This window comes from Talpa occidentalis, unplaced genomic scaffold (genome assembly GCF_014898055.3).
Source record: "Talpa occidentalis isolate TD23 unplaced genomic scaffold, MPIMG_talOcc4v2.1 talOcc4.10, whole genome shotgun sequence".
Lineage (NCBI taxonomy): Eukaryota > Metazoa > Chordata > Mammalia > Eulipotyphla > Talpidae > Talpa > Talpa occidentalis.
In genome coordinates this window covers 41,783,722-41,809,888 of record NW_023600993.1, presented here as the reverse complement: position 1 = coordinate 41,809,888, position 26,167 = coordinate 41,783,722, and the positions used below count along the sequence as shown (strand labels likewise).

General features: G+C 36.1%; 1 protein-coding gene and 1 non-coding gene across 10 annotated transcripts in view; one reads left to right on the top strand and one right to left on the bottom strand.

The window, feature by feature from the left end:
* The window catches only part of CFAP20DC (CFAP20 domain containing), a 190,244-nt gene that overhangs the window by 61,296 nt on the left and 102,781 nt on the right, over nt 1-26,167 (top strand). For all 9 annotated transcript variants that reach the window (XM_037491908.2, XM_037491915.2, XM_037491944.2 and 6 more), the window contains exons 5-6: nt 10,658-10,772; nt 19,403-19,559. In XM_037491908.2, the coding sequence (XP_037347805.1) occupies nt 10,658-10,772; nt 19,403-19,559 (272 nt within the window). The remainder of the gene's footprint in view (nt 1-10,657; nt 10,773-19,402; nt 19,560-26,167) is intronic.
* LOC119237754 (small nucleolar RNA SNORA16B/SNORA16A family) lies at nt 4,873-5,007 on the bottom strand. Its single transcript, XR_005123399.1, has one exon. It is a non-coding gene; the product is annotated as a small nucleolar RNA SNORA16B/SNORA16A family (small nucleolar RNA).

Below are 26,167 nucleotides of genomic sequence, written 5' to 3'. Positions count from 1 at the left end.
TAAATAATTTGAAATCTCCAATAATTGGAGCTCGTATAGTATTTTTATTGATAATTTAGCATCCTTAACTCATTTTATGATTTATGAAAATATACTTTTAGCACCAAGTATCTTCTTTATTGTGTTCTTTGAAAACTGATGATTTATGATGGTCCTATTCAGTTCAACAGAAGAGTCAATTAACTGGAATAAACCTCTGAATCCTAATGTCTTCATATATAAAATAACAATTTATAAAAAAACCATTGTGACCATTTTAGAAAAATAGACATCTGTACAAAAAAAGTATAGAGTGCTTGTAAAATTTGAACAAATGTAAACCTCAGTAGTAATCCAAAAAATGGAGGGAATATGAAACTTTTTTCCTTATTAAATTGCAAAGATGTGAGTATGGGTAGTGAAATGGGTACTCATTATTTTCTCTTATCTGGAGTTAAAATCAGCAGAACCTTCTTAGAAAACATTTGAGTAGGGCTTTCAAGTGGCTATAGACTAACTATACAATTTGACATAGCCAAATTCCACATCTTGTTATCTATCCTAAGAAGATGGTCAAAAATACCTGCAAAGATTAGTATACACGTATGTTAATCACTGAAACCTAACCCATAGAGAATACATGAACCATGGTGGACCTCTGATAAGTACCTACATATTTCTGGGGGTCTGAAAGTCTCCATACATACATTCTTGGGGAGACTGAAAAAACCCTTTGCTATGAACAAATCTCTGACTAAATAAGCTTTGAACTCTTGCAGAGGAAATACAAGTTTTCCAGACATAAAGCAAAAAAAAGATAGATGACTTACAGTTATGATTTCAGAATTTATAATAAAATTACAGAAATCAGGAAAATAAGGTTCTGACATGAAGAAGATCTATAGATCACTGGAGTAGCATGCAGACTTGAGAAATAAGATCTTGCATTCATGGTCAGTTGATAGTTTACAATGTTTCTAGGTGGGTAAAAGAATAGTCTTTCAACAAATAGTGTTAGCATATTTGGATATCCACATGCAAAAAAAATTGATTTAGATCTTTCACAAATGACTGCAAACAGACATGAGGGATCTTTTTGGAATGATGGGGATATTGGACAGCAGAATTCTGGTGATAGTTTCAGAACTTCTTAAGTATACTAAAAATCTTTGACTTGTACACTAAAAATGGTGAATTTTGTAAATTATGCCTCAATAAAGCTGTTTTTAATGGGGCAATCAAGTGATAGAGAAAAATTTCAAGAGTTCCAGTTATTAATTTAAAATCACATATGTGAAATATGCATTGTAATGAAAGTTAACTATAAAAATTAACAAAGTCTATATTTTTTTAATAATTCAATTAAGTGTATTCAGAATTATCACTGTTCACCATTAAGGACAGAAGAATTCTCAATGAATTTAAACATCAGCTGAAAGGATCCAGGAAAAACTAATAGAATAAAATTCCTTGTGGTGATTGTTAAGCTTAGGAATGAATGTATAAGGAAGGCCTTAAACCTGGAACATCTTCTGGACAACTTTAAATGTCAGTACACAGTCAGTTATCTAAATACCTAAACATCATTGCATATATTTAAATATACTCTTTTGCAAACTCACTATTTCCCTATGATTACATCAAATTACTTGATAGCATCCTTGAAGATATGCATTCAAATTTGGTGATTTTTATGTCATAAGAAAAATGAATACCATTTGATTTTAAGAACAAATGATTCTAATAAATGGATCAAACCATCAAAAGTCTGACAACATTTTTGCAAGTTCTTTCTAACCTAAAGTGAACATTCACAAATGGTTGTTAATGTACATACAGAAGAAAAGTGAATAGGTAATCTGAATAGATGAGTTTATCTACACTCTTGGTTGGTTGCTGCCATTTACTCAAATACCCACCAAGGTTGCCATAGTGAAAAAGAAATTGTCAATCAAAGATGAAGATATAAAATGGAATTGAAAAGTAATTTTACTCTCAAATGGTTTGCAAATATAGATGTTAAGTTTGGAATGAATGCCGTTAATGACCATATTGGGAGAGTTACACACCTGCTGATCACTAGAATATTATAATAAATGAGGTTGATTTTCTTGTTGACTACCTCCATTTTCCCCGAACATTGTCTCATTACTTTTCCTATCACGTTGTTGACCCTTCACTATTAATATTCACAGATATAAAAGTATATTAACTCAGTTTTTAAATATGTATAATGTAGGCATCTAATACACATATTTTTATTTATTTTTATACAAGAGCTGGGGTACTGGCCTGAGGTACAGGAAGGTGAGAGGATTCACCAGAGACAGAGCAGGGAGCAGAACAGGTAGACAACTGAAATACACTGCTGAGGGGAGCAGCGGGTGCGACAGGAGAGGTCTGCCATGCCACCTGGGAATCTCCTTGGCCTGCTGGGAATTGAATCTGTGCTGCAGAGGCTGAGGACAGCTTCACACTGCTGTCCCTCCACATAGTTTTATATGTATATCTTTAAGCATAAGAGGAGCGATGCCGGTGTTGCTTGTCTTTTTCTGCTTTGTTAGGTCACAGAAGGTTTTAGATGGTGAAAATCAAGCCTATATAAGTGAAAAGCTGTTTTACAAAGCAGCCTTTCTTACAGCAACTAAATTGTCCCCAAAAAAGCACATAAGCGTAATGAAGCTTTTAAGTAGTCACACATATGCATTTATATTCTCTCATGAATGACTAATTTTAATTTTTTTTTTTTAAGTAGCAATTCAGCATGCTTTCAGAATCATTTAAGCTTAGCTCATGATTTTGTTTTCCCTCCCAAACCAACTATTCTTGATTATGAGATTGGGGAGGTTTGCATATTTATTTTTGCAAAGACAGTAGGCTAAATCCTCATTACCATATGGGTAGCTTAGTCTTAATACCTCTGTCCTAAACTGGGCATGATCATTTAGAAATTCTTCCTGACATTAGAACCATCATAGTTAGATTTAACCGAGAACTACCCTGTAAAAGCAAAACTTGACCACTGTGAGGGTGAAATCATGCTGTACATCCATTGTGTGGTTCTTGTTGAGCTTCACAGCTTAAGTGGCTCACCTCTTTTAATAAATATTTGTTGGATTACATTGAAAGATCCATTCTAAGAAGAACAAATATTTATTTTGAATATTCATAGTCCTCCTGCTCTTCCCAAATATCTGCATGATTCCTACCTTTGCGTCATTCATTCCAGTGGTTTTGATCCTTTGGTGCCTTCTCCAGAGGGCCTTCTTTAACTACCTTTTCTAAAAATAATTTTTTTTACATGCCCTCTCCTTCCCCCCACCCTTGCTGTCCTTTTTTTTTCTTCTTGGCCTTATTGTGCACAGTTCTGTTATATTATCTCCCCCATTAAACACATGCTTCCTGGGGGTGGTGGTGTTTTCATTTTGATATCCCTATATCTCCCAGATTTAGCACTAAATAGTTAGTTGTTCAATAAATAGATAAGCATGGCAGCAGAAGGGCTTCAAAAAAGATAGTTCTATAAATATTTCCTAAATAACTACAAAACTCTGAACCTAGCTCTGTGAGAGTACTTAATAACCAGTATGTGGTGTCAACCCTTGAAGAATTTACAGGCTAGTAGGAGAGACAGATTAGAGAACAGTCCATGTATGATGATTCCCACATGAATATTTTTTGGTTCAAACAAAAGAAATTTATTTTCTTCTAGTCCTGCAGGAGTACAGTCCAATATCAAGTTGTCAACAGGTTTGACTGGTTCTGAAGCCTCTCTCTTTGACTTGCAGAAAGTCACTTTCTTGCTGTGTCTCCATGTGGTCTTTCTTTAGTGTATGCATGTTCCTGGTGTGTCTTTTTGTTCTCCAATTTCTTGGGGTTTTTTTAATTTGTGTTTTATTGAAGTATTTAAATTTCAGGTGTGAATCATTCAGAATCAACATATATGCACTAAATTAAGTTCACTGCTAAAATCCCAGTTCTGTCTTTCACCATACCATTGTCCCTTTTTTCCCCAATCAATCCACCTACCCCCACCTTCCTCTTCCCTTTTGGTAGTAGAAAATTTATCTATTTTTTTTCAGTCATCTGTTTGTCTTCTCTGTATACCACATCTCAGTGAAATTATATGGTGTTTGTCTTTCACTATGGGCCTAGTAAACTAGGCACAATTCCCTCTAGATACTACCATGATACCTTTTTAATGGATGAGTACTATTCCATTGTGCATATATACCACACATTCTTCATACATTCGTCAGTTGATGGACACTTACGTTGTTTCCAGTTCTTGGCTATTATAAATAGTGCTGCAATAAACATAGGAGTGCACATATCTCTTCAAATTTAAGTTTTTATATATTGGGGTTAAATACAGAAGTGGAATGATGAGGTCATAGGGAATTTCTATTTTTAATTTTTTGAAGTATCTCCATACTGCTTTCCATAAAGGCTGCACCACTTTATAATCCCACCAACATTGTATATTTGCTATTTTATACACACACATACACACACACACATTGTGTATATAACAATGTGTAGGGCTCCCTTCCCTGCACATCCTCTCCAACACTGCTTATTTCTTTCCTTTATTTATTTTTTTGTTTATTTATTTATCTTTACACAGCTGTTGAGTGACCTTCCAGTTCCCTTTCTTTGGTCTTCAGCATCAAAGGTGTGACAGGCCTTTGGTTCTGGTACTGATGCATGAAGCTTTTCAGGGTAATGCCCCAAAGCACTAAGATCTGTGCCACCTGCTACTGGACTGTCCATTACAGAAATCCATCCCACCCCAAGTGCCCCACCACACTACTTCTCTAGTTAATTCAGACTCCAGCAACAGAACATATATACTGGCCTCTGGAAAGGTCTAAATAGAAAAATTGTAGGTAGAACTGTATTTTCCCAAAATGTTGCAGATCAGTTACAGCAAACAGAATGGCGACCGTCAAGGAAAACTATTACTCTGGGTTCCTTTTTGATCACAGCGGCTACGTGGAAGCAACTACAGCTTCGATAAGGGCCCCTGTTACCTTTTGTATAATTGACATTCTGACAGGTATGAGGTGCTACCTCAATAATGTTTTGGTTTTAATGCCTATAATAATAAAAAAAAATTGTGCCCATGTCCTTTACTCAGACTATGATTCGAGGATGTTCTTTTTAAAGAAACTACACAATACAACCATGTATATGAAGGAGCTGAAAGGATTAGATTATCAAACAGACTCCTAAGAATCAGAGGTTGTAGCCAGTCTTAAATTTTATTAATTTCACAGATACAAATTGTATTGCAGAAAGAGATCTGAGACTGCAGTTACAGCTCTCCAGTCCTTTCTAAATGGACATTGGCCCAGATTTAACAGATGAGTTCTCTGTACAATACATGAAATATATTATTCAAAGGGAGCTGTTTTGGTCATTATATACATTTGTAGCTAATCTGATATTTTCCAGGGAACTGTGCCCCAAAGTTCATGGATTCCAGTTTGTTAACCATAAGCAATCCCAAATAGGCCAGGTACATCCTGTGAAAAACATTACTTTTCCCTTAATAAATACCATTAGTGTTTTTGCCTGAAGGTTAATCATGTTTACATGGAGCTTTGGCTGATCACCTTTCTCTTCTGGAATGTCCTTTAGTAGAAGAAAAGAATGAATTGCAAGCCTGTTAACCACCTTTTCCTTCTAGGTACACTAAGCCAGGTGACTACCATCCACTGGAATTGTCAGATAGACTTGTAAATAACTTGCCATTATTTCTTCTTGCTTTACCTTTTTAGATAGTTTCCTGGCTCTGCCACCTGCTAGCTTTGAGACATTGAACAAGTTACATAAAGTCTCTCAGCCTCTCACTAAATTGGTAAGGTGTGAATATTAATTCCTATTTCAAAGGATTGTTGGGAGGAAGAAATGAGATAACACTGGTGAAATAATGTGCAGATTCTGACCCATAGGAGCAATTCAGATGTTGCTTTTCTATTTCCCATCCTTTCTGGGTTTTTTTTTTTTTTTTTTAAGATTTATTTATTTATTTATACAAGCACTGGGTGCAGTCAGAAGCGCAGGAGGGTGAGAGGATTCACCAGAGCCAGAGCGGGGAGCAGAGCAGGTAGAAGGACCGAAGTACACTGCTGAGGGGAGCAGCCAGCAGCAGGAGAGGTCTGCACGCCATGTGGGACCCTCCTCCGGTGGCTGGGGAGCAGCTGGGGATCGAACTGGCGTTGCAGAGGCTGTGGGCAGCTTCGCAACCCAGCGCTCAACCGCTGTGCCACCGGGGAGGCCCTCCCATCCTTTCTGTTTGTAATTATGACCTTCATGTCTTCCCTCCTGGGATCTTGGTATCACATGTTATGGCTCCCCACAACCAACCCTGGCTTTATTCAGTACTACTCTTTCTTTCAACCAGCTGTGATGTTCTCGCCCAATATGTCTGAAGAACCCCTTTCCCCCATGTCAGTCTTGCTGTCTTTGTTACATGAGATCGTCATGAGCATCAACGACTGTGGTGCATCAACAATTGTGGTGAAAAGTGATATTGGAGTAGACTAAGACTGAGAAGTAAAAGATAATAGGTAGGGAGAATAGTAAGGAAGGGTATTTAAAGCAACAAATGACCTGAACTAGCATCATGGCTATGGAAAACCAAAGGAAGAAACCGATATGAAGTTGTTAAGAAAGTGACTTTGACAAGATGTAGCTACTAATGAGCTTAGTTAAAGCAATCAGTGGTTCTTAGGGATCCTCACTAATAAATGAAAGAATATTAAGTATATGTATGTGAGTAACTATAGTGAGACAGTTAGGTGATTCCCAAAACATGGAAATGAAGAAAGCAAGGTTAGCATTCAGATTTTAATTATAATAGTTCTTGGAGCAGAGGTTTCAGACAAATCTAGTGGAACACTTTGTCAATGGAAAGAAGATAAGCACACATGAGCAGAAGTACATGCACACACAGGCACACATGGGCTTTGTCCATCTAAATGCAGTGAAGGTTAGAAACATAGCTGTCAGATATTAAATATGCTTGCAAGAGCAAGATCTTCTTAGTGTGGATATTTATAGGTACCACCTGCTTTAAGAGGAAGCCAGCATGAGCTTAAGTAGATACTAGAATCATTTAGATGAAATTTTATATCTGGATTCTGTTTGATGTGTGACTTTGGGAAAGTCACTTTGCCTTACTAACCTTAGTTTCCTTACCTGTTAAGTGGAGATGATGATAATAATAATAATAGCTATTTTGTAGGGTTTTTCAGAGGATTAACTGAGAAAATACATAGAAGTGCTTGCTAGAGTGATAGCATGTTGGAAATATTCAACAAATGATAGATACCTAGTAATACCTTTCCTTTGTGGAATGAATGCATCAAGTACAAAAGCATAAGTCACTTATTCTAATTATATGCAAAACCAACCTTCTGATACTTGATAGATTATTTTTCTTCAGACAAAGTACTACATTCTAGTAGAATACACTCCAGTCTTGCTAGCTTTGAGATCTTTTTAGGAAGCTCTACATGAAATCAAGGTTGAAAGGAACATATCTGTGACCTACTGGAAGATTGGATTTAGAATGGAATCCAGAATAGAGCAAGAAGAGATTCTATCGGATTAAGAAAGGGAGAAGATAAATATATTGAAAGTGTTTGGCTATGATTCTGTAAGAACATAAACCAGGACACTCTTGTCAGTGCCGGCACAGTGTCTGACAAATAGTAGTTACTCAGCAGACACTGAGCAAATGAAAGAGCCTCAGCTTTTTTCATTTACAGTTGTGGGGTTTATTGTCACAAGTGGACTTTGGCCCAGATTTAACAGATGAGTGGAGACACACAGGTGACTACACATTTATCAAAACAAATGAGATCGTACACTAAAATCTGTGCTTTTCAGTTACAGAATTTTATCCCAGTAAAAAAATAAAAAAGACCATAATTTTCTATTTTCTGATTTCCATTCAACATGCAGTGTAGACTCCTGAGCCTCTTATAACTCCCTGTGGGGAACAATAAATGTATAAGCCCCTTACCTTGAAATAAAAGCCATGCCCTTGTGATTTGAGTCTTACTTTCCCTTTTCACCTGATGTCTATTCCTTACCTACTAGGTCCTAGCCCAGCCGCCTTACCTGTCTAAAGTGTTCATTCCTTGATATTTTCTAGTTGGGCCTCTCTTTGTTTCCCTTGAGTGCATTAAGGATAACTTGCATTTATTTTAACTTTACTGTATTTATGATAACTTTGCACTTACTACTTTTTTCACCTGCCTTTTCCACTAGAATACAAGGTCTGGGAGCATAGGGACCTTACCTTTTTCACCATCATATTCCCCAGTGTATTGGATATTGTCTGACTCAGTGCATGTTTGTTCAACATGTGATAAATATTAACATATGAATGAAAGTGTGTTTCTTTTGTTCTATATGTTGATAAAGAAGTATACTTAAATGTTCCTATAGAATTTGACCCTTACCAATTCAAATAAAAGTGACATGGTCTTATCCTTACCAGCAAAGCAAACCTTTAATAAACTGTCTCAATAAATTTTAGTTGATGTTACCAAACTTTTTGTTTGATACAGGGGAACTTTTTCTTCCATTTTTCCCTTCTACAATCTCTATGTAGCTCTTCTATTTCCTAATTAGACCTTCCTACAGAAGAGACCCTAATGGCATCCCTTATGACAATATTTCCCAAAGCACTTGGATCCTGTATTATATTGGTGAAATGTTTGAGCACACTAACCACGTAGGTACATTTATTTATTTCAGAAATAAATAGGTTGCTGTATAACATAATAATCAAAGATGCATAAAAATAATATTTTAAAGGATGGGATGAAAATCCTAATATTTTCATCCTGCACTTCAATGGCTATTTGTGTACTCCTCTCTGCTCCCCTTATGTTAATCCCACTTTTTTTATTTTTTATTTATTTATGCATACAAGAACTGGGGTGTAGGTTAAAGGTTTGGGGGTGCGAGGCTTCACCAGAAACAGAATGGGGAGCAGAACAGGCAGATCTAATGAAATGCACTGCTGAGGGGAGCAGTGGGCGAGATAGGAGGTCTACTGTGTCATGTGGGTAGCTCCCTGCCCAGGGATCGAACTCATGCCACAGTAGCTGGCAATAGCTTGATAGTGCTCATACTGGAGAGGCCCCCTGTTCACCGCACTTGGAAGATACTGCCTTGAAGCAATATACAGCACATCACTTATACATCTAAATGTAACGCTACAGTAGTGTTAACACCTTTGCATTTTAAATCTTACCTCTAATGATGGATTGAATGGTTTTGTTGTTTTATTTTGCCAATAGATTACAATTTTAGGTCTAGGTGTAATCATCTAACCTAAATTTTTACTGTATTTATTCTTAACAATGTTCAATCATAGTGTTTCTGTAGAAAAAATATGTAGACCATTTTTAGAAGGAGGAAATAATGAAATTTGAAAAGTAGAGAAGGGAGACAAGAAAAATTTATAAAAAAGTCTATGTTGGCTTAAAAATAATTAATTACACTATAAATATTGATAGCAGTACTTGAATGAAATGTTATCTCCTTAGGAAATTGTTAACTGTAGAAAATTACCCATTATTACTTCTAGACAAAGTCACTAAAAATAGAGGGGTAAGTCACTATTCTCCAGTAAAAGACAGTCTTTAAAGAAGCATCAATTCTACAATATAGCAGCCTAAAACAGGTATGGAGATTTTAAGCCTGCTATGTTACCTCTGAGACCTAAAGGAAGCAGAACATAAAAATGAGCCTCTATCAATTTGAAGTAAACCTAATCTTTGTGATCATGGCTGTGGTCTAAATCTATTAAAGATGTTCAAATTCAGTGTCCTTGGTATCATTGCAGGTTGACCTGAATAGCGAGCAATAAACTTGTGTATTATAATTCTGTCTCAAAGATATGTGCTTAGGAAGTGAAACCGACAGTCAGTGTTTTGTCTGTCTCTAAGCAGACTAAGAGCCTATATAAAATGACAGGTGCATTTTTGGGGAAAGAAACCCATAATGTTTTCCTATTTAGTTGGTGACAGTATGTCCCAAGATAACACACGCTTAAGGGGCTGGAACAAGCATGGTTATTAAAGGCTAGCAGTTTCTCAGTTCATACAAATTGAATTTTTTCATAGGTTGCAAGACTGTGGAAATCTAGTGTAGAATACTGAAATAAATTAGCATATTAAGTGACTTTATACATCCAAGCTTGTGAGCTCTTTGAATTTAAGGAAGAAATTTTATTACTTCTTGAAGGAAAAAGCAATTCTTAAATTCCATGGTTGATCTTCCTGTTAGAAAGGACCTATGATAAATGATATCATTTTGATTATTTTTTAAAGACTTGGTTATTTATACAAGAGCTGGGGTACAGGCCAGAGGCATGGGAGGGTGAGAGAATTCACCAGAGACAGAGTAGGGAACAGAACAACAGACTCATTGAAAACACTGCTGAGGGAAGCAGCACCAAGACAGGAGAGGTCTGACACACCATGTGGGTTGCTCCCTGGCCAACTGAGAATCGAATCTGTGCTGCAGAGGCTGCAGAAAGCTTCAGACAGCTTCACAGCGCAGCACTCAATCTACTGCTCCACCAGGGAGACCCCATTTTGATTATTACTCAAAATGGTTATTATATTGATGGGAATCTTTCCTTTTTCAGCATTACTGATTTAGGGAACATCAAAAGAAGATTGTATTTATCAACAGTCCATAAGGAACTGTCCTCAACCCCTCTTCATGCAAAAATTCCACTCTTCATGATCAAGCGCAAAATTGTAAGTATCACATGAATATTGCTTAAAATAATAAATTCAGTTCAGCAAATATTAATAATAGGCCTATTCTGTGTATAAGTTATTTTGTTCAGTACCATGGTAGTCTAAAATATGAATAAAATTCACACACTTTCCTAAAAAATCTGTTAGGTGAAAGAATATTATTATTTGAACATCTAGAATGTCACCAAAACTGTGATACAGGAAGCACAGTGGAGAGAAAAGTTACTATTGATACAGTGAAAGGGAAAGAAGTTCATCTGACTACATGATGGCAGAGATTGCATTTGGTATATACGTTGAAATTCTATGGGATTCCATGGGGGGCCATGGGAGACCAAGCATTCCAAGCAGAAGAAACAGGAGCTGAAAGCCTGGAGGCTGGAAAATGGTATATCTTTGGAGAACAGAGAATGATTGTTGCCAATTTGGGGGGAAAAGCTTTAAGAAAATATCAGTCCTACAGTAAATCAACTGATATATTGAGAGGTTGGGAGATTTTATGCCTGTTATTTACAACCTCTGAGACTGAAAACAGCTTAAGAGTATAAGAAAGTAAGCAATAGGGGATAGGCCCATAAATGTGGTATGATATGAAATCTCTCTCAAGCTTCAGTCATTTCAGTGCTGCTGTCACGGCTTTACCATGTTAATATACTCTCTATTCTAGTATGTTCTTAATATTTTCCTTTAAATCAACCCAACATTTTTTGGCTTAGATAAATTTATTATAAAAGAAAACTTGATATGTCTCTTATAAATGGAAAACAAATGAAACTTAATTTCCAAAAATGAAATGTAACCACAAAAATATGCACTCTCAAAACAAATCAATATTTGAAAATCTAGGTAAGTGCTGTTTCCTGGGTATGACTGTTCTGAGGTCTGCTCTTTGTTAAAATATTTCAAGCTTTCTCCCAGGAATACTCAGGAATAAAGGAAAACTGATAGAGGGAAATTCATTCTGTGATCCAAAATAAATGACATTTATTCTGTCATTTAATGTCACTACCATATACCATCTAAGATAAATTCACAGGTGGTGCATGTTCCACTCTTTGGGAAACATAGTAGAGAAAAGGGAGCCATTATATTTTTGATTTGGGGCACACAGTCCTGTGTTTGGAATCGTTTGGAGGAAATAGAAGAAAGTGGAGGTGAGATCACTTGCAATAAACCAGTTGAGAGTTATTAAGGATCATAGTGGTAACAGTAGAGGAATGAAATTGAGTTAGCATCAAAACCTTATAGTCAAATGAGCTAAAACATGTAAACAGAACTTTTCCATATTGGTACATTCTATGAGAGAAGGAATCACAAGGTCAGAGAAGTTCTTCTGAAGAAGGGGGCACCAGAGCTGGGCATTGGAGGAGGAGAGGGAACTAACTAGTGTAAGTGCTGCATTTCTAGAACAGAATTAAAAGTAGTTGCATGGGGTGTGCACGCAATTCCACCGATCCAGTGCTGCTGAAGAGAAAGCAGAATAGTGGGGACTTGGTAAGGCTGGAGAAGTAAGTGAGGACAACCTCCTGGTAGCCTCTATAATTCTAGCCAGGTAACCTGGACTTTTATCTCATGAGTTATAGGGAGTCATTGAAGGACTTAGAGTAGCAAGGGGTCATTTAATCAGATTTACATTTTAAACAGGACATCATTTTAGAGATAGGTGGAAAGTATAAGACTGAAGACCTGAAGGGCCACTTAAAAAGCCACTGCAGTGGGCAGTACATGGGAAGTTTGGTCTGATTTTATTGCTTTTGTACTCCCAGTGCCTATGCAGCACTTGGCTCCTCCAATGCATAAATATGTAAGTAGGTAGGTGGGCATATAATGGATAGAAGCATGGGTTAATTATATTTAGGTGATAGTAATGAGGTGTTTGGGTTGAAACTAGGATGAAGAAGAGGAAACAGGGTTGAAAAATAGATGTTAGAAAAGAAGAAGAGGAAAGGCAAGGTTGACTCTCAGATTTCTAGTTTGGATAATCGAATGTTAGATAGTGGTGACATAGAAAGAATCCAGGAAAAAGAGCAAGTTTAGAAAGGGAAGATAGAAATGTTAAAGGGTCTCCAGGACATTCAGATTGAAAATTTTGCAACTACATACATTTTAAAGTCTTAGAGAGAAGTCTTGTCTGGATATGTGAGTGAGTTCAGCATGGAAGTAATAGTTAAAGTCATGAGAATGAATAGCATTGCCTGCAGAGAGAGTATAGAACAGCAACAACAAAAGAGTCTAGAGAAGGAAATGCAAGGACCTGCCCAATAAAAAGGCAGGCACAGGAAGAATCCATAAAGGAGACGGGGCAAAAATAAGAAAATGATGTGAAGCAGAGTGAAGTATTGTAGAAACCATGCGTGTTTCAATAAAGGGAGTGAAGATGTGAAGGTATTTAGGGAGGTTGCAATCAGGAAGCCATTAGTAACTTCAGCGAGAAATTTTGGCCTATGAAGAAGAAGTCAGGGTCATGGACTAAGAGAACAAAAGATAGAGACAACAAGTACATGCTGACCATTTCTTTTAAGTAGGCGTATTCACTGAACTTGATGTTGAGTAAAGGAGAGAAATCAAAGATAACAGATTTTGAGTCTGGGAAACTTGGAGATTGGCAACTCAGTAACAGATAGAAGATGGGTTGTGGGATAAATTGTATCTGTTTGCAGTATAATTCTTTAAAATATGCATTTCATACTAAACATTCCCAAGTGCTCAAAGACAAATTTTACATTCTCCAACTATTCAAATTAAATCATTTAATACATGGAGGAAATGCCTTAGTGCCTCACAAATAAAAGTTGTTTTCATCTTCTTTTATTTAAGTATTGATTTCTTATTCATCTAGGATTGTTTAGAGTTCAGTGTTGGTTGAGTGGTTTCTAAGAGTTAAATCATATGTGGGACCAATACACTATTTTGTGTGTGGTTAATAAATCAAATTTGTCATTACCTTGTTTTAGTGAGTTCAGTCACCCTTGTCAGTTAACTAACTCTGAAGTTTCTGGATATTGTATTAAAATCTAAACACATTATATTCTGTACGTGGCTATAATACATACAGCATGTCCTCCATCCAGTGACATTATTGAGACTATAGTATTTGAAAATAAAGTGTCATCTTTCTGTTATAAGTAGGCCACACAAATATTATGTTGAGATCGGAAGTAAACTTGATTGAACTATCTTTTATATTTAATAAATGAGTTCTGGAGATGAATATGGGCTAGAAGTACTAGTTACCTAAGGACACCTAAGGACACTATTTTGACTTAGACATAAAATAAGGACACCTAAGGACACTATTTTGACTTAGACATAAAATAACTGTAGGTCTGCAGGGGAGTATTCCGTAGATCATCTGTCTACCCTTATCTTTCCCACTCCAATCAGATATCTCAGCAGAGCATATAAAAGAAAAGAGATGCAGGTTCAAACATTACATGTAGTTGTTTAAAAAAGAATCCTCATGTGGAGAAATCAAACTGGTCTCTATCTTAGATGGCTTCAGTTCTTGCTAAGTGTTAAAAAATGAAAGTCACAATATAGCTGAAAGTTTTCTTCTGAATGTTGTTAAATCTGGAAAGAATTGCTCAATTACATTTAAGACAGTGCTAAGCAATTAACAAAGATATTTGTTCCTATAATGAAATCATCAAGTTATAACTACTGACAATGTACTCTATTCTGTATTTTGTTAAATATTATCATGTAAATAATATACAGGGGTTAGTAGTATGGCAACTGAATTTTGACAATTACTAGTTATATAACCATGCTTAAGTTCCTGTATTCATTTTTCTTATCTATAAAATGCAGATAACATGAATATGTTTTTAAATCTTACTATTGAGATTGTTGTTGAAATTTAAATGAGTTAATAAATATAAGATTTTTAGAACAATGCTTGGAGTAGACTAAGACTTAGACAAGAATTATAGGATCTATTAGTTCTTTAGGCTCTACTTCCAGGAAGCCCTTGATGATTTCACTCTCTGTGAAATATATATTTTGGATATAGCCTATCATTGTCATTCACAAAGTCATAACTCTAATAACACTTCTTGCAGTTTAATCTTCTGCTTATTTCTCTTTTATCTGTAGTCCCTATCAGCATAGTAAGTAGTCAATAAATGTTTGTTGAACAAATTGGCAAGGCTTAATATATCTACTTACATGGAAGACAAAATTATGAGTTTATTGTGAAGAAGTTGTATAAGCTTATAAATGTGCTTGGCAATTCCATGAAATGTCCATGAAATTTAAACAAATATCAAGGAATTCACTTTGAAAACTTGCTCTGATTTCACCTCAGTTTCCTCCAAACCAAAGAGCTGCTGTGGCAGCAGGGTCTTTTCTTTCTGCTGCTAACATAGTTATTCCCATTGCAATCTTATACTATTAAAGCTGAGTCATATTTTAGAGAAAATTTCTAGAGCATCAAGGTGACATTTAAAATGCCAATCAAAACGTGCATAGAAAACATACAGATGATCAACAAGCGTATGAAAAAACATTCAATATCACTTATCAGAGAAATGAAAATCACAACCACAATGAGATATATCTCACACCTGTGAGAATGGCCATATGAAAAAACTAGAAAGAATAAATGTTGGTGAGAGTGTAGAGAAAAAGTAACCCTTATACACTGTTGGTAGAAATGCAGACTGGCTAAGCCCCTATGGAAAACAGTATGGAGATTCCTCAAAATAGAAAAATTAGATCTACTGCATGACCTACTCCTGGTTGTCTACCTGAAGAATGCAAAAAACACTAACTAAAGGGAATATACATATGCCTGTGTTCACTGAAGTACTATTTACAATAGCCAAATTATGAAAACAACCTAGTGCCCAGCAACAGGAGTTGATTAAGAAGATGTGACATTTTATAAACACACACAAACACACACACATGATGGAATACTACTCAGCTATAAAAAAGATGAGCTGTTGCCATTTATATAAACTATGCTATGTGAAATTAGTCCAAGAAGAAAGACAAATACTAGATGATTTTACTCATGTGGAATATAGAGACAAAAAAAATAACAAAGATAAACTAAGATGAAAACAAACCCTAGAAATATGACTGCAGAATTGAGACTACTAGAGGGGGAGGGGGAGGAGAGGTAGAAACAAAGGGGAAAAGGGCACAATGGTCAAGGATAATTTAGCCCCAGCATCCCCTCCTCAACTCCCATTTCTCCTTATAAGGACGTAAGATGATTTGCTTTTACTGGGAAAATTGCTTTTTAATACAGTATAACAGTTATTGCTTCTCCTGACCATGTGATGAAACAATGTGATGGCCATTAGAGATGAATAAGGTCATTGTGAGCAGATTTTCTACTGAGAAAACTAACCTTTGAAAAGTTTTTCAAAGCTACAAAAATAAATGACTTAAAACCCCTTTCTTCACCTTCATTTTAGGAGCACAAAAACAGAATGAAGTTCTAAAATTCTGGAAAGAGATGTATTTCAGGATTGCTGGGTTATGAAATTGTGGTTTCTTGTCATTTCCTTTTATAAAGGCAATGCTGGCTCGAACTGTGCACTGCGTGTTTAGGGCTCTTTTTTGACTGGCAAAATGAATACAATTATCTTCAGCTCTCTCCCTCAGTAATGGCAAAGAGTAGGGGCATGGGACATAAAAAAAGTGCTGCGACTGGGACAACCAAAAAAAATGTTATTGCATGCATTTGAGTGTGTGAGTGTATGTGTGTGTGTGTGTCTGTGTTGTGTGTGTGTTTTCACAGAATATACTGTGCCGTTACCATTATAATGTTATATTGACATGAGTCAGTAAAAAACTAAAAATTGTCATTGAATTATTCTTTCACCCTTGCCTGCCAATTCCTTCATGCAAAATATCATGCTAAAAGTAAACAGGATAACTCTTATTAATCCAAGCACCAAACTGAACAGAACTTTCTTCTCTATTAGATTGCTTGCTTTCTATTTTATATTTCTTAAGAACCCCATAATTATGAATATTTTATGTCAAGAACTCTTCCTTGCTGGACAAGAGATGCATACAGAAATAAAATGATCAAGAAAAATGTCAAAAAGGGAATTTTAAGAGCTGATGATATCACAGGGAATAATGAAAATAATATTTCATAAAGATCAACTGTAATTCAGATAATCCACCTCTTGCTAGTAAAAACTTCATATTCTTTTCCAAAGCTTCAGAAACTATATCACAGCATTTATATTTATCTGAATAATGAGTTATTTGTTGAAGCTTATGAAAATTGGAATCTTTATAAATATCAGCTAAACCCCCATATAAAACTATTTCCTTTAGACAGGGAGATTTGTGAAAGTTATTCTCATCTTTTTCAGGAACTACAGCCATTTGAACTTCTAAGAGATGGATTAAGTAAATATGTTTTCAGTTCACAGACAGTGGATTTGTTGAATGATTTGTAAAATGAAAAATTGAAAGTATTGGTGGTAGGAATGGATGTATATGCATGACTTCATATATTCATATATTCACACAAGCCTACCATTATTTGTTGAGTCCAGACAGAGGGAATAAAAGCAGCTTGACTGTAAAGGATAAGCAGAGTATGTAGTGAGTCAGGGCCTGGTTTCCTAGGACTCAGTTTTTGAAGAAGGTGTAGACACCAGTTCCCCAAAAGAGCCGACCAACTGGGTCTGATAGAATGTCCAGGTTCAGCCACCTGCAAAATTTTAACTACACAGGGAATAAAACTGCAGGGTCCTGAGAAGGAATGCCCAACATGTCCGTAGGCCTCTGGACCAGAAAGCTCTTATTCATTGTTTAAAACCAAACCTAGTATCACCTCCAAGCCTCTACTGAATGTAGCAATATTTGGTTTCAAAGAAAATGAAGCAGATAATTTAAAAAACAAATTTTAGCTCTAGAAACAAAGAATTTATATAAGAAAAGGAAAGGTAATCTTAGATCATCACTTGGCTCAGTTGTGCACGATATTTGTATAGTTATAATGAGGAAAACACAGTGTATGGTTTTTAAGGAAATAAAACAGAAAGAATGGACGATAATTTCCTAAGGAGCATGAATTGGGGAAAGTAAGATATGTAAGTGAACTGAAAGTTTTATCTACCATAATAAGAAATCAATAATGGGGCCTCCGTGGTGGTGCAGGTGGTTGAGTGCAGCGCTATGAAGATGTCCAAAGCTTCTGCAGTGCCGGTTCAATCCCCGCCGGCCACGGAGCAGCCCACATGGCGCAGCAGACCTCTCCTGTCTCACGCGCTGCTCCCCTCAGCAGTGTATTTCAGTCAGTCTGCCTGTTCTTTTCCCCGCTTTGTCTCTGGTGAATCCTCTCACCCTCCCGCACATCTGACCTGTACCCCGATTCTTATATAAATAAATAAATCTTTTTTTAAAAAAAAGAAATCAATAATGTCTAAGTATTATTATTATTAATACTTTAGAAGTATTAAAATACAGAGAAAAGAAACAGTTAAGAGTTGACTCAGATGAGTGGTGTGGTGACAAGACTGCATTTCCTATCTGTCTGACTTAGATTTGCATGTAACATCACGATGAACATTTAAAAAAATTTTTTAAAGAAGTCTTTCCTTAGTCTCCCAACCCTCCCACCTTGAGCCCCATCTGTATTAACTTAACTGTATATAGTAGGTATCACATATGTGCCTCTCTTCGTTTATTTAAGAAATAATTTACTGCAGTCTCTTTTTCCTTACTACAAAGGAAACCACCTTAGGTTTGCCTCCATTGAAATCAACATTCGTAAATAGGAAAAGTTTGCCTAAAAAAAAGACATTATTTCCTTTATCATTAATATAACTTTCTATTTCAATAGATTAATAAAATGAACCATATGTAAACTGTGCTTCTAAACAAATAATGAAAAAATATTTATTTACCAAGACACACAATATCAAGTACAACTTTTCTCTTTTTTTCAGAATTTTTTCCTGCAGTCTTAAGTATCTTGATTTCCTACTAAATGATTATTTTCCCTTTCTTTAACTCAGTCGGACCATTTAGAAAATACATTTCATGATGCATTGAGGGATCTAATTGTTTAATGGGCAGATTAGTCCCTTTAAGGGTACTTTAAAAACTGATGAATACCAGGCATACTTACAAATTCTTTAGAAGAATCTGTTTCTGTACAATAGGTTAATTGCTTATAAGTAGACAGTACTGGCCACAATTTAAATCCGCTTCTGATTTCATCCATGCCTTTTTCTTAACAAAAGTGAGTGGCTAATTGTGATCCAGTCGGTCCCCTTGAAGGAACAATTGGCTACTTAGTCCTGATTTTCAAGATTTAAGTGGTCTAATGTACCTGCAATTAACTTCCTACTACCGTACTGTCTACAGACCTAGAGTTATTTCCCAAAGTTGTCAAAGCCTTGTTTTATGATGGGAATTCTGAAAGTGATTATCATATGACCAATGTGTAGTTTAAATTGTGATGATTTCTTTGGAAGAACTGAGGAATTTTTTAAGAAAACTGAAGCCAAGACATAGATTTGGCTAAAGGGGAGAATTGGTTTTGGACTGATGGATACAACTAAGGTCCTTAGTTCCTTAGACTTTCCATGAATATATGGCTTATCATATGACTGTAAGTTAACTCTTCTTTCCTTTTCTTGTTTTAGTGGTGCAATCTGTGCATTGACTTAGTGGCATTTACCAGTGAAATATTTAAGGGAGCAGTTTTCCAGTCATTGGATGGAATTATTGTCTCAGCTAACTGTAAGCTACGGAAAATCTTCACTTTAAAATCAAAGCCTCAAGACACTGCTGATAAAGATGGTATGTTCAGGTTACTATTAAGATTTTTAAATCCTCCATTTTTTTTTTAAATTAGACATGCCTTTGGATAATATGAATACACGGGAGTATATTCTTTTTTAATTTTATTTTGCTTTATTGTGAAAAGAACATTTAACCCAAGATCTGTCCTCTTAACAAAATTTTAAGTATACAATATTGTTGATTATAGATACAATGTTATATAGCAGATCCCTAGAGCTGACTCATTTTCACTGAAACTGTATCTATCAAGGACTCTTTACAACTCAACAGCAAAAGGACAAACAGGGCCTCCCTGGTGGCGCAGCAGTTGAGTGCTGGGTTGCAAAGCTGCCCACAACCTCTGCAGCGCCGGTTCAATCCCCGGCTGCTCCCCTGTGGCCACCGGAGGAGGGTCCCATATGGAGCGCAGACCTCTCCTGCCGCCTGCTGCTCCTCTCAGCAGTGTACTTCGGTCCTTCTGCCTGCTCTGCTCCCCGCTCTGGCTCTGGTGAATTCTCTCACCCTCCCGCGCTTCTGACTGTACCCAGTGCTTGTATAAATAAATAAAAATAAATCTTTAAAAAAAAAAAGGACAAACAGCCCCATTTAAAATTGGTCAGAGTTTGAATATGTAATTCTCCAAAGAAGATATAGATGTTCACCTTTAATCATTAGGGAAATACAAATTAAAACTACAGTGAAATACCACTTCACACCAACTAAGAAAAATAAATGTTGATGAGGGTGGAGAGAAGTTAGAAACCCTTGTACATTGCTGATGGAAAAGCAATAATGGTCCATCCACTATGGAAAACATTTTGGCAGTGCCTAAAAAAGTTAAACATAAAATTACCATGCGACCCTGCAATCCCATTCTTAGGTATTTGAGTTGTGGTGTTAGTCCAGGCTTATTTACCCCTTTAAATAGCAAACCTTTATTATTATTTTTTTAGTTTTATTGAAGTACCATTGATTTACATAGCTGTTAGTATTGTGAAAGTATAGGACCTCTGCCCCCCTAGATGAAGTCTCATAGCACACCCACTACCCATAGTCTACCACCATAGTCTACCCGTGCTTGCTCCCCACTTTGTTCTCACCTCTCCCCAACCACCCCCCCAACCCCCACCCCGGCAGCCTCAGTACTATAGTCATCTTTCAAGAGTTAGTTTTTAAGTTTGGCTTTATCTGACCCTTTGGTTGCTCTGTATTCCACATACAGGTGACACCATCTGGAATTTGTCTTTCTTCTTCTTCTCATTTATTTCCCTTAGCATAATCACTTCTTGCTCCATTCATGTTGTTGCAAATGGCATGAGTTAATTTTGTCACTGAGTAGTATTCCATTGGGTATATATACCACATCTTCTTGATCCATTCATGTTAAATGTCTTATTAAAACATGCTAAGATATAGTAGTTTTATCATCATTGTAATGAAGATTCCTTGCTCTTAACCACTATAATATACTGCCTCTTAATATCTTTATGCATTACATAATAAACGCCATAAAGACAAGAATTTTTAAAAATATGATACCAAATGCCCAAAAATAGATGACTGGATCAAGAAGATGTGGTACATATATACCATGGAATATTACTCAGCATTCAAAAAAGATAAACACATGCAATTTGCAGCAACATGGATGGCGCTGGAAGGGATCATGCTCAGCGAAATAAGCCAGAAAGAAAAAGAAAAATACTGGATGGTCTCACTCATAGCAGGAATCTAGAAAACTTAAATAAGGGACCAGGAAAATGAATAACTAAGAAAGTGAAAATCAAAATCAACAAAAAACTATGAACCAGAGACACTTTTTGGGGGGTGAGGGTCGGGAGGGGAGGGATTGGGGTCAGAATGGAAGGGTTGCAATTGTATGGGGAATATAAAAATAAAATTAAGTCATATAAAAAAAAATATGATACTTGTATGGCAAATGAATGAACTAACAAAAATGAACAGACTTTATAGTAACGTTGTTGTAGATTATTTCTGTCCTCTAAAATTCATGTTGAAACCTAATCCCCAATATGATACTACCCCAATATGGAACCTTTCAGTAGTGAGTGGCTCATGAGATTAGAATATGATCAGGGTCCTTTTTAAGAGTCCTTAGAGAGCTCCTTCACCCCTTCTGCCATTTGAATTTATGACAAACAGCAGGTCTGTGTGTGAACCAGGAATCAAGCCTTCTCCATACACCAAATCTGCTGGTGTCTTAATCATGGAATTCTTAGTCTCCAGAAATGTAAGAAAGAAATTTCTGTTGTTTATAAGCCACCTAGTCTATGGTGTTCTCTTTGGAGAACCCAAACTAAGTTAGAGTTAGAGACACTTTTGTGTTTTCTGCATGGTTCTCTCCGGTGATCATAGGTGAGATGTCATATGAATAAGGCACTGTACTTGGCTCTGCAACTATTCTCATTCTTATAAATAAGATTCATAATGTTAGGTCTAGGACCAGTGAACTATTTTAAAAAATCGTTCCTTATTTAAACTATATGAATTAGAAGAAGCCATAAACTGAAAGGGAAATATTCCTATTCTATAAGATACTCACGCCTGATAAAATGGGGTTGAGGATTTTTAATCTAAAAGTGCTTTATATGTATTCAAATTGATGACTTAATTTTTAAAGCTAGTTAAGATCCTCATCAACAGTATTAAACACCTACATATAATGGTTCATTTTATGATAGTTTGTAGTCAAAGAAAGGCCAACAGGGTTGCAAAGTCACTCAAACATTTAATAATACACTAACTCACAGAGGGAGCAAAAACACCAAAAACCCACCATCTGGTCGTGTTTGGATGCTACATGAGCAAATCTGTTTCAGCTTTTCATAGCCTTCTCCTTCATGTACCATTTTGCCATTCTAAGCAGACCATTCTAGCCAACATTATGTTCTTTCAGAATTGTTAGCAAAGGCGGTTTAAGTTCGATTATGTCATTTTTCAAACATGAATCAAGCAGTCTGCATGTTTCCACACACAGTCCCTTCCAGAAGACAGAACTTGTCTGAAAGAACAATGCATAAGGGCCCTGGTTCCTTAGTATCGATTGCCATCTTGATTTGTTATTTGCCTTCTGGGGAGAAAGATGTGACATCCAAATAAAATGTGCATGGAGTACTTTTCAAGATATAGCTGAACAAAGAACAACCAAAGAAGAAGAATGGAAGACATGGCAGCTGCATTTAATCTTGGTGGAGTGTTTTTAAAGGGCTTTTGTCCATGACCCTTTATTGAGCATCCCCTTTGAACCAGATGCTGTACTAAATAAATCTTTGGGATTCTCCCACCCTTCTCTCCCATGCTAACAACCCTTTGGCAGGGCTTTCTTGTAGTTCCTAGAATGCAGCAGTCCTTCCGCCTTGGGAGTCTTCAAATCCCTGTTCTCTCCACCTGAATGATCTCCTTTCCACAAGGCTACTTTCTGTTTAGCTGTTATGACTCAACCTAAATGTTTCTTTATTAGAGGACACTTTCCTTGATACTCTGTGCTGTCAGATTCCCTTTTCATAACACCTTCAGCTTTTCCTTCAGATCACTTAACAAAATTATAATTGAATACATAATTTATGATATAATATGTTTTATAGTCTCTGTTAGGTGTACGGTTCAAGAAAGTTCTAGAAAACCAGAGCAGAGTACTGTGGCTCACCACTAGATTCTCAGCTGCTACACAAGTTCCTATTGCATAAGAGAGCCTCAATAAGTATTTGATGAATGATAAAATTAGAAGGTGAATTAGAATACAGACCATACCCACTATATACTCACAGTTCAGCACTATTTAATTTTTAGCTAGAACCAATGCTATTTTCAGAATTTAATCTTTATTTTTACATTAAGCTGTTAATTGCTGAAAAATAAAATAACCCAGAAATTGGACAGGAAGTAGAGAAGTGTTTAGCTGTAAGGTGGTGGGGAGACAATGTAGCTTTCATTAGTTCTATCAGAAATCCAATTACCAGCTTAAAAGCCTTCATTGTTTGGTTTCACAAAAATGAGACTAAAGCTCCTTTCCATGCAGTTCTGTACAAACTTCCAGAAAATCTGAGAATTAATAGTTGGTAAATGGGCCTAGTGATTTCTCTTTATTTGAAATAATAAACCAATAGTTTTTTCTCTAAGTTTTCCTTTTATTGCAAGGTTTATACTACCCATAGTTTCCCTCAATGAATAGTCCAGTAAGTACTGCCTTCTGTGAACAAATAGCACTGTGGGAACAAAGGGACAGTAGATCTATAAATAGGCAAGATGACACAGGAAATATTTTTAAGACTTTTAAGGTAAAGTCTGATTTGTTTGGCCAGTTATATTCCTGTAAGAGTCAGATTGGAATTTTGTAATAGTCTCTGCCTTGTTCTCTGCATAAAAGTTTATGAATTTTTGGTTGCCAGGGATTTGCTGTTTGTCCCTTGTTAGTTGGAAAATCATACTTTGTTTTGAATACATTTCAATCTTTATATGGCACTGTACCCTACACCATCCACCCAAGCCAAAATTTCCATAATTTCTCTTATGTTGATTGTAGATTTGAGAATGCAGCATTTTCTTTCAGTTTTTTGTGGCATACAGAATTTTCTTCCTCTTTTTATGTACAGTCTTAACCTATTGATATGATATTGTTGTGGAAATTGCTTTTTTCTACCTCAGAGGAGTTTGAAATGATATGCTAAATATGTCTCTGGAGTTATTTTACTTATTTTCCCAAATGTTTTCTATTTTGAGAGTTCATTTACTCAATTACTTTGTATTGATTTTCTAAATGTTGAAGACATATCAGAAATGGATGGACAGAGAACACCTGAAAACTAAGATTTGTAAGTCCTACTGCAATTTTAATGACTGGAGCATCAGGACACTTAATAACCATTACACTGCTGCTGATGAGTATTTAAGTTTTTAGTTAATGATTCCTTTTCGTTTTCAAGATTAGAACATTAGAATTTAATTAGAAAGCTGCCAGGGGTTGGGTGCACATAAACCTAACACCATTTGCCTTTATAAACATGGATAAAGTTTAAGCTTATATAATAATGATCTTTGAGGGATGATTTATAGAATTTTCTTCATACTGCTTACATTCATATATGCACACTTTTTTTTCTAAAATATACATTCTAAAACTTGAAACATTTTACTTATAAAAATTAAATATAAAGGAAGTGTTACAAAGAAGAAAATAAAAACTATGCTTGCCACTGAAAGATATTTTACATTTCATTGTAGTTCCCTTTAGTATTTTTTTTTAAAGATTTATTTATTTATACAAGCACTGGGGTACAGGGCAGAGGTGTGGGAGGGTGAGAGAATCCACCAGAGACAGAGCAGGGAGCAGAACAGACAGGAGGACCAAAAGCACTGCTGAGGGGAGCAGCGGGCACTACAGGAGAGGTCTGCTGCACAATGTGGGAATCTCCCTGGCCAGGAATCAAATAGGTGCGGAGGAGGCTGAGGACAGCTCCACAGCGCTGCACTCAACCTACTGCGCCACCAGGGAGGCCCCTCCCTTTAGTATTTTTGCTATTCATACCTGGGGTGGGTGTTTAACCAACAGGAATTTATTTTCTCACAATTCTGGAGGCTGAAAACTCAAAACAATGACATCAGCAGAATCGGTTTCTTCTGCAGTCTCTCTCCTTGATTTCTATATGGCCATGTCATCCCTGTGTCTTTACATGGTCTTACATGTGTGTCCTAATTTCCTCTTTTTTCCCCTCCAGTTTAATTCAGAAACAAATGTTATCTATCACCATATAAGTTTGATACACTGCATAATGGTTTGATTAACATATATTGTGAAATGATTATGACAATAGGCTCAGCTAATATCCAGCCTTCTGATGCATCTGTTTTGGTCTCTGAGGTGCTTCTAGAATTCTTTCAGTGGTGTCTTATTCTTAAATTGTCATAGTGAGGGGGAGCAATGATAGGAGTGACCTGTGTCATCTTGTTGACTTTCTCTGTCATTCACATATTTTATTTATTGATTTTCTATACTTGATAGTTTTTGGTATTATTTTGGTTTAGCTTCATATCTTGAGCCTCTCCCATGTCATTCTCACGTTGATAAATACAATTTCTTATGACTACTGGAAAATTCAAGTTTTCATTTTTCAGAAATGATAAGATTTACATAGATCTTCACCTGAGTTTCTGAGTTTTTTTAACTTCAGAATAGATTCATAAAGTGAAACTACTTAGTAAAATGGCGTGAGCACGTTTAAGGCTTGTATACATATAGTGAGATTTTTTTTTGGAATGCTGATACCAATTTAACTCCTGTATGTTACAAAATACACAAGACTTAAAGTAAAATAGGTCATAAAACCAAACCAAAACAAACCCTAGAAATCTGAATATAGAGAGGTTCCAGAAGAGAAGGGTGAGGTGTGAAAAGCAAAGGAAGGGTCGGAGGGTAGGGGGTGCTGGCACTCTGTAGTGGAAGATTACTGGTGTTGTCGTGGTAGGCATGGTGTGATAACTTATATTTGTAGAGGTTTCAAACTATACAACTAAAATATATACAGTGCTGTAAATCAGCGTTACCTCAGTAAAATAATAAATAAACAGAATAGGTCATATAAATAAATAAGAAAAAATGTTCCCATAGT